This window comes from Alligator sinensis, unplaced genomic scaffold (assembly GCF_000455745.1).
Source record: "Alligator sinensis unplaced genomic scaffold, ASM45574v1 scaffold566_1, whole genome shotgun sequence".
Classification (NCBI taxonomy): Eukaryota; Metazoa; Chordata; order Crocodylia; family Alligatoridae; genus Alligator; species Alligator sinensis.
The window spans coordinates 1,639,110-1,648,806 of NW_005842017.1; the positions used below are offsets into that span (position 1 = coordinate 1,639,110).

Here is a 9,697-nt window from a genome sequence, read left to right on the forward strand (position 1 = left end):
GAAAGAGCCAGCATGGTCTATAGGACTGAAGGCAGTTGGAGGTGTGGAGCTTTTACCATATTAAGCTCCAGCATGGGAATTCAGCCCTGCCCAAATGGGTAAGCGAATGGGATTCCCAACTCCTAGTTGGCTCTGGATCTACTGATTAATGCTGGGGTGGGACTGGACAGAGGACATATGCTTAAGCCTGAGCACATGTTGCTGCTGCATGGACACAGCCAGCCAATGGTCTAATATCAGTACTAGGGGAGAAGCCAAGAGCACAACCAGTCTGCATAGATATGATGAGCCCGTGCAGCATACAATAATCAGCTGGAATCCAGACAGAAGAAGGTCCCCGACTGAAGACAGAGAAGTGGCACTAGGGCTGATTTTTCAGCTGTCTGAGATGACCATTGTTAATTAAGATGGCTGTTTGTCTCAATAATTAGATTATCAGTGATTTCTGAGTGAATTCCTTCTTCCCCAAAGGCAGTAGGTCTCCAGCCTGAGTGAGAGCTTGGGACTGACTACCAATAATGGGAGCTATCCCACAGAGTTCATGTATTCTTCATAGTGTTCCCAGACACTGCTGCAATGGGCTGGCTACAGTGTAGATTTACTGTGGGCTGAATCCTTCCCTCACCAAAGAGCTGAGAGGAACAGCAGAATGAGGAAGCTCTGCATGATCCATGGACAGGCAAGCCCTGAGCACACAGGATCCTGAACTGGACCTAGGGGGCTGTGCTGCCAGCTGGAGGGTTGGGTGTGCGCCAGAGCTGCACTGTTTTTCTTTCCTTGACCCCCCATTGCAGTGGCTACACAGTCCCCAGATCATGACCTACTCCTGCACCAAGCCCTGATCACTCTCTGGCCTGAGGCGATGGGGAGCAGGAAGCCTCCTGAGCTTCCTGGCCCAGTGCCAGGTTTGTCTTGTCTGAACACCCTGTGGTTTTGTGGGTGGCAATACTTGTGTATAGCCTTGTCTCCCTCCATGCCCCAAAGACAAATCTTACCTTCATGCCATCAATACCATCAATACCACGCCTGCCCTTCTCTCCCTAAAACGGAGAACAAGGGAACAAGGGAAAAATGGTTACTGCATCTTCACAGCATCAACAGAAAAAAAGAATGATCGGGGGGGAGGGGAAAAAAGCTGCTACTGACCTTGGCTCCCTTGGAGCCTCTGAATCCCTGTGGAGGGAAAGAAGAGAGAAGTTAATGCCTACATGCAGAGCACAGCCATGTCTCTGCCACACTGATATCTGTGATAAGCCCAGTGCAGAGCAGCCGGGAGGGCTGGAAATAAGGGATGCAGTGTCCCCTTTTGAAGTTTGCCATTTGTTCTCTGAATGAAAAGGGGCTTTGCCCCATTCCTAGCTAAAGGAGGACAAATTCACACCAAAGGGCATTTTGCATTTGCAAATAGCATCTCTTTGTTGCATGTACTCACTTCTGCCCATAGCACTTTATCTCCACCTCCATCCTAAACAGGATGTTACTTCTACCACAGCCCTGGAGCAGTAGGCAGAGATCAGAGATGGGCACACAAGGAATGCTAGCTTTGACAGTTAAAGAAAAGGATATCTGATCTTGACTATTGCTCCCTGAAACCTAATTGCTCCTTATTCCATAGAACAGGGTCCTTCACTGCAGGTACCCTCTGATCACACCTCACTGAAACACAAGGTCATAGCATGCAGCTTTGTAGTGATGCTGGGCCAACAGCACTCAGCTTGGTGATGTTCTGCATTGGACAGGCGTACACCACGGGGTTCATCAGACAACTCCAGAATCCATGACAGGCCTTGAAAAACCCTACTTCTTTTCAGATACCCAAAGCAAACCATATTTGGTATGAGTGTGATGGGTGGGGTTACCAATAACCAGTCATATAGAGGGTGTGTGTAAGTGCGGACAAGAGAGTGAAGTATGCTTAAACAACCTTGATGTTCCTCCCTTCATGTGTTTTGACAACGGCAATGGGGGAGGTTGTGCTTTACCTAGTGAGAAAAGCTGTGAAGACCACTGTCATTCAGCAGCGTGGGGAGGAGAGGTTTCTCACAGAACACAGGGAGGGTAGATAGTTGTTGGAGTAGGACTGTAGGGATGAACAGAAGACAAGGAAGGTGCATCGCATGCCATACTCACCTTCTCTCCTCGACTACCTTTGTCTCCCTAAACACCAAAGACAAGAAAAATAAATAAATTAATTACACATAGGCATCAAAATACAAGTCTAGGAAACAACACAAGTAAAGTTCTACCTCAGGCTGTAAAGGACACTCAACATACCTTCATCCCCTGGTAGCCAACAGGTCCAAGGTCTCCTGGTGGTCCCTAGGGGACAAAATGAAACAAGTTATAGACTTTATGGAAAGAACTAGCCAGCACAGGCAGCTACTTCTCTTGCTATTCTGCAGCATCCTGGGAATATGCAGTCACCAAGGGGATCTGGTGACTCCAACTCTCTCCTTGATGAATCCGTACTTTTTAACTACATTTTTAAAAAGCCCACGTGCCTCAAAACATCACATGCCTAGAATATCTGTCTCCTGATTCATTTTATTCTTCTAATTCTACATTGACTTGTTCTCCACTTTTCATCATCTGCATAATACCCAGTTTCCTTCATCTGGCCTCCAATCAGCAAACAGAAAGGAAAATTACAGCAGATTTATTTCAGCTGGAGATACATAGGGTATTTTAACACAATTTTTGCTCCTGAACTTGGAATGCAAACTTCATTGGTAAATCATATTGAGCAATTCCTCTTTATAAACAAGCAGACAGAGAGTAATGCATCAGCTTCCATGTTGCAAACATCTGATCTGTTTAATCAGCTGAAGGAAACCTAATTACTTCTTCAGGCAAGCAGGGAAGGCATTCATGCCCTCTGATCCTTTCACTGTAAAAATGTGGCCCATCTCAAAGGGTGTGGAAATTGCACACACTAAGAGGCGTTGTTGTTTGGGAAGAATATTAAGTCTAGGGAAGAATCCCTCTCTCTCTAAGGGATTTCAAAGTTGAAAATACACAAGCTGACTAACTGCAGTAATGTGTGAGAGAAAAATACACCTCTAAAAATAAATGTACCTTATAAAAATGTGAGGAGAAATGGGAGGATGTTTTCCTCATCCATTTTGAAGATCATTTGCTAAAATACAAGCCTCTAACACTGCCCTGTTTTTAGCATGAAAGGGGCATCAGAGCATAAAATACATAGTAATGCAGGGTGGAGGATGGGACATTTGAGTCAGAGAAATACCCTCTAGAAAAAATGGCTATTTTGGGTGTGGAACAAGCATGCCTTGTGGCCAGAGGTTTACAGAGAGGAGGAAGGCCTGCCCATCTGGGCCAACCTCAGCATCATCACTGTCCACACCACTTGTGTGGTGTTCCACAGAAACCTGGGCACCATGCCTGGATGTGGAGAGGTGGATGAGAGCCCTTGTTTCCAAGACTATAGTTACCTTGGCAGCTACATCTATTTGGCTGCAACTACCTCTTTCTGCTTCTCTGAACTGTTCTTGTAAGACTGGGATGGGAGCCAAGCACAAATCTTGCCTATGAAAATGCTGCTAAGCCTCTAAGAAGAGCTAAAAAGAGGGCAATTTTAGGGTCAGCTACAACTGAAAACATTGAGTTCTCAGGAGAGCTGACCACATTTCAAACTCAGAATGATCAGGGAAGTCTTGTGAATTTTGCTTGTTACCTGATCCACTGAAAATTGAAAGGCCTGTTTTTGCCAACTGCTCTGGTAACCATTGTTACTTAATGTACTACTTTGGTTGGCTTCCTAATTGGTCCTGCACAGATGGCACCAAACCCAGTCCATCATTGAAGAGAAGGCTGGATAGGCATCTGGCTGGGGTCATCTGACCCCAGCACTCGTTCCTGCCCAGGCAGGGGGTCGGACTCGATGATCTGTTGAGGTCCCTTCTGACCCTAGCATCTATGAATCTATGAATCCTTCGCAACATGGGAACACAGGGCACAGGACTGGAAGGGACTTCTTAGGCCATCAAATTCAGTCTCCTGCTATTGCAGGCACTTATCTCATAAAATTACTTTAATAAATTTATCAAGCTCCACTTTAAAACCACTTAGGTTTCTTGCCCCCTCACTGTTCCTACTGACAGCCTGTTTCAGAACCTGACAGCCATAATGGTTAGGAACCTCCTGCTAATATCCAGCCTAGATTCATTTGTGGCCATTTCATATTCCTTTGTTCATGTGCCCCTATTTCCCTTTAACCTTAGAGAGCTCTTTCCCCTCCCTTGTGTTTATCCTCCCAATGCATTTATGAAGTGACTAGCATAGTGCAGGGTTGCTTAGAAGAAGGTGAATACACAGAGCCAAGGTGTTTGGGCATGGGCAAAAGCAGGCTGAGTGGAAGCTGAAGCTCTACCAAGTTTCACAAGAATCATTAAAGGAACTTCCAGTCAAAGTGTGGCTTCTCTTGGAGCCTCCCAGTCAAAGTGACACCAGTCATTCCCCTACTTACAGGCGCTCCCGAGTCTCCTTTCTCACCAGGAAGACCTGGCTTTCCTCTCTCCCCCTAGAAGACAAAATATTAATGAAGTTAAGACATGATTGCATCCTATTTTTTTATATGAAACATGAGTGGTCCAAATTCATCCACCTCAGATAAATTTGGCCCAAAGAATTTGCATTTTATTAGCTTACTCTTAGACTCTATTGAATGTGTTTCCAGTTTCAACATCTAAGAATGTGACATTTCTTATATTTGATGTCTGTGACAAGGACCTTTCTGATTCATAGAAGATATACATTTCTAGAACTACCATAAGAAAAAGGAGTAAACTCTGTATATTGGAAATTGTAACAATGAGTTCACAAAGCCTTGTTCTTATGTTCTCCCCATCTCTACTTACTGAACGTCAGAGAAAAGCAAACATGGTCCTGAAAGTGATACTGACAATTCCTAAAAAGTGGGCTACTGCTATACTCCATGTGAAAGAGGTTGAGGAAGGGTGGGGGGAAATCATTGAAGGTAAGTTAGTGCAGGAGAAGGGGGTACTTGCATAGCCAGTATGGATGGAAGCTTTTTGGTTACAGGCATCATAAGGCCTCCCAGTACCAGGAAAGCCCATAGAGTACAGGGCCTTGCCTCATGGGAAATTAATATATAACCTTCTCTTGCTGTGCCCTTCACCACGTTCCTAATGGAGATGAAGGCATGGTTCTGAACCCATCCCTGCTCCTCCCATTCAGATTGCTTTGCATTTGGTTAACATCAGCCACCTTGTTCTCCCTGCTGATAGTAACTCACTCAAAGGTGGGGTACCAGCAGCAGTGCTTCTTTTGTCATTTGGGAGTGGAGTGGGAAATATCATAGACTTCCTCTTGGCACCTCCAAGGAGAGAAGTACTTGATTTTGGCCAGCGCTGGCCAGATAGGACTGTGAGCAGCATCCATATAGGACCCTTATTCATGCCTTTCTGGATAGACTCTAGAGGATACACCTGGGGTGTAGGCAAAGTGAGGGTACTTTTGTAAGCTATAAGGCAGCAGCAATATCTGACAGAAGGTGGCAAGCTTTAGTGTGGGAAAAGTGGCCTAACAAAGTTAAAACCACTGCTGCTGTTCTCTGCTTGAACCAGTAATCACTATCGTCTTGATAAAATAAGCCTTGCTTGGGACAACTACAGGATAGATGACCACCCACCCATATTTGCCAGAGAACTAGATGGCAAATATATAGGTTTGGGAAACCAGGAGCATCCCATCTAGTGTCCTGCCCATGTCTTTCCAGCACAAACAGCTCCTGTTCTTGTGATATACCCTTATTACCTGATATGGTAGCTAGTGTTGATGTTTGCTTACTAACCTCATATCCTGGATCCCCGGGCGGCCCTAGAGGCCCTCTAGCAGGCTGTAAGAGACCAAGAAGATATAATTGTTAGGGTGGCCACACATAATCAAACATGGAGAAAAATGTATTCAATGGGAGTTAATAGAAGGCTGAGAAAGCTACTCACATGGCACTCATAGGAGCAGCACTGTTGAAAAAAGGAAAAAGTAAAGCATTAGAGGCATGGAGGAACAGGATGATGGATACATCTCAGTAACAAACCCTCACTCCCAGGCAAGAACTGAAACATTCAATTGCCACACACCCACCCCTGAACTCAGCCCCCCTGAATAGCAATGGGCAAGTTGGACTGGGACATGGTTACAGATAGGCAGCTTTGGACAGCAAGTCTTGCTGTAAAATGTCACTAGGCATCAAAGGGACGTGGTGTGACATAAGACCATATTCTACAAACTAACCATTTGCCTTGCACAGGGAGGTCAAGTTTTCCCTAAGGGAGAAGATGCCAGCACATATCCCTCTATCCACTCTGGACCTGAGGAGAATTAGTACTCTCAGCAACAACGACTGGTCTGGTTGATCCAAAGCACTGTAAGCTTTGTGTCTAGCCAGGATCCACCCCATTGGGCACCTTCTATCAGTTGGTAGCAACTGCTACAGGACTGCTGGCTGCACTTTTGCCAGCCAATATCAGGAGAGCTATCCAAGAAGACTTCCAAGCATGAATTCAGCAAGACAGGAGCAACCTCTCTCAGCCACCTGAGCTCATCCTTTTGGAGTGCAGAGTAGTCTCAGGTTAGCTCTCCAGGACCTGCGAGTAGCCACACTGCTCCTGCTTACTGCTCTTTATAGCACAGGCTGTTAAAGCAAGGCCTTCGAGATGCTGGGCTTGCTGTTATGTTGTACTCCCAGAAGTGCCATTTCAGATGGTGAAGGCAGTAGGTTTAGAAGGGAACCCTTTTGGATTTGGAGGGAAATGGGTCCCTGCTGCACAACTGAAAAGCATGTGGAGAAACATAACTGGAAGACTCACCACTTGTTCCACATTATTTTTCTGAAAAATAAAAGAAAAAAGAGCATTTGATGAGGTCACATGGAACAGCGTATCATGTCTGTGCAGTAGGTTAGAAAGAAGAGCAAACAGGAAGGCAAGAGGAGGAGAATACTCACAATCATATCAATGATGGTGTCAATTGTGTTTTCAGTGTCAGCTGGGGCCTGTATAAGGCTGGTTGCTGTAAAATTGCGACGATAGCTGTTGTCTGTAGCGATTACACTCAGCCTTGGCTCCTGTGGTACAACAAGACAGAGCAAAGTCAGACTCACAGGGATACAGGTACCTAAGTGCCTTCCCAAGCACCCTTCTATCTAGGGCTGGCTCAGATGACAATCCAGCCCAGTCCATGCTATTACAGGTGACCAGGTATTTGATATTAAGTCCAAAAAAATCCACTTTTACACCACACATCTGAAGCCACAAAGCACCCCGGCTATCACCCTACAACCAACTTAGGATCTTCAGTACAAAGTACCAAAGGTCTCAGCAACTATAACGTGCCACAAGGAGATAGTAACAGAAACCAAGGATGCTACTAATGCCATATGCAGTAGAAGGGAATTTGTTAAGTGAAAGATGCTCAAATATTCCTAGCAGTAGAGCTGGAGTGCAGTTGTAGCCATGATGGTCCAGGAAATGTACAAGAGGCATTTGTGATATCTTTTATTGGATGGACTGCATAGGTCTGAGACCTGAAGGCAGGCACCTGATGCTTAAAAGTTTATCCAACAGCTCTCCCAACTATAGAGCAGGTCCAATAAAAGATATCACACAAAATCCTTGTCTCTCCTGCAAATGATCCTACGAAGAAATCATATCCTATATTACAGAGAAAGGCAGAAAACATCCAACATTCCCAACCAGTCTGACCATAGTGGGGATTCCTTCCTGACTCCAAATCTGCCAGTTGGTTTAAACCTGAACATGTAAGCAAAATGGAGAGGTTTTCCACTTCAAATACAACCCTCTAATTTCTAACTGTAGCTGTGGCCAATTTCTGATGCAGCAGAAGGAAAACCCTCCTGCCCTCCACCCATCCCCATCACTAAGTTATGCTTTCAAGGTGAAAAAATTCTTTCTGGGCCTTATTGCCTTTATAAATTATATCACTAAATCATCTTGAGCCTCTGTACATGGCAGCACTGCTGTTAAGAAAACTGTTTCTGTTCACACACTAGAAAAACTCTGAAAACATTTTAGCTCCTATATGCCTTTACTACTATCACATTAATCATCCTGAACTTACTATTTTGCCTTACAGTCACTAAAATCCTTCACTTATGGACATGACTTGTTTTACTAATGCAAGCAGGACTAGGTATTTGTCTGCTTGTCTCATCAAACTGCCACAGACAATCATTTTGAATCCAACTGAGTCAGGAACAGACTTAAAGAAAATTTCACCACCGTGTGCAAGCAATGCTAATCTGCATACAGAAACAGAGCAGCACAATATTTAGAGCTGGAAATTTCGTGAAAGATGGAGTGTCGGGGGGGGTGTTAGCCTGGGGAATTTAATTTGGGATCATCCTCCATATTTGTCAAAGGTACAGAATCAAATTCCTGGTGTAAACTTATATAAATCCATCAGTCCAGTATTTCAGATAGAAAATCTGAAGCTAAGACAAAAAGACCATACAGTGCCTGCCTTTTCTGCAATCATACAAAGGCTTTGAAGCCTCATAGGAAATGGGTTATTCTGAAGCAAAAAAAGGATTAACTGAACGCACTAAATAATATCCTGTTTCTGCTTTCAACCCCTGCAGCTCTGCCTACAAAAGGATAATACCAGAATAAGGGCTTCAATTGAAATTCATACCAGATGGTCAGGCGAAATGGCCACAGAGAACACTTTAATCCCTAGATGTTTGGCTTCATTAGCAGCATCCTCTAGTCCTCCGCAAGGCTCCTTGTACCCCTCCAGGGGATGACCATCCGTCACCACAATCAGGTATTTATTCTCCTTGTGATTAGAACCACTGTGACAAGTCAAGATATTTGATTAACGTGAACAGTTTTGAGGAAAGTATTCAGTTTCTATTTGACACAAACTCACAATGTTATGTTGAATTAAGGTGGTGCCTGCAAAGACACTTATCTGGGTGGCACTGCTTCATTTGTGCCAGACAGATTCTAGGCCATGAGGAATATGGCTCTGGAAGAACAAACCTGGGAGATCAACATGAATACAGATTACAGCTGTTGGAGAAGCAGTGAAGGGGAGGGGAGAAATGTCTTTCTTTTTTACAGGCCGTGGTTCATTTTTAAGTGAGCAACACAGTATCAATATTTAAAACTGATGTCTTCATAAAAATTGGGCTCACTGAAGTTGTACATGTCCTGGAATGAGCCCATTTAATCACAGCGACTAGCAGCCCTATACAAAGGCCAAATGAAAGGTCATGACATGACTTTTCTATTACATTTGTTTTGCAAGATAGGGGGTTTAGCATAGGATTATAATTTTATGGGCCAGGAATTAATACTTTTTCTAAGTCTATTTATAGAGAACTTGAAGTATTAAATATGCAAGAGTCCCACAGATCTTTGCTTTTCAGTATCAATTTGCATCTGGAGGCAGAAGCAATAAAGAGAAAGCAAATGCTACCTAAGTACAATTAAGCTTAGCTGCACAGGTAATGTCTATGTACTGAACAGCTTAACTTTCTACAAGAAAAACTTAGACTTAATAGATGTAGAGTGGAAAGGTTAGTAGACTAATTACAATTCTACAACAATTTCAGCAGCTAACTTCTAAATGAATCAGGGAGACATAGGGTTTGGGGATAGCTGTATCTTTGATATGGGAGTTTACTCTTTCC

The 9,697-nt window shown here is 44.1% G+C and overlaps 1 protein-coding gene across 1 annotated transcript in view; it reads right to left on the reverse strand.

Moving 5' to 3' along the window:
- COL6A1 (collagen type VI alpha 1 chain) overlaps nucleotides 1-9,697 on the reverse strand; it is an 83,220-nt gene that overhangs the window by 54,120 nt on the left and 19,403 nt on the right. Inside the window, exons 4-13 of the mRNA XM_006022069.3 lie at nucleotides 8,695-8,854; nucleotides 6,989-7,108; nucleotides 6,852-6,872; nucleotides 5,985-6,005; nucleotides 5,834-5,878; nucleotides 4,487-4,540; nucleotides 2,275-2,319; nucleotides 2,131-2,157; nucleotides 1,147-1,173; nucleotides 996-1,040 (exon numbers count right to left, since the gene is read on the reverse strand). Coding sequence (XP_006022131.1) covers nucleotides 996-1,040; nucleotides 1,147-1,173; nucleotides 2,131-2,157; nucleotides 2,275-2,319; nucleotides 4,487-4,540; nucleotides 5,834-5,878; nucleotides 5,985-6,005; nucleotides 6,852-6,872; nucleotides 6,989-7,108; nucleotides 8,695-8,854 — 565 coding nt within the window. The remainder of the gene's footprint in view (nucleotides 1-995; nucleotides 1,041-1,146; nucleotides 1,174-2,130; nucleotides 2,158-2,274; nucleotides 2,320-4,486; nucleotides 4,541-5,833; nucleotides 5,879-5,984; nucleotides 6,006-6,851; nucleotides 6,873-6,988; nucleotides 7,109-8,694; nucleotides 8,855-9,697) is intronic.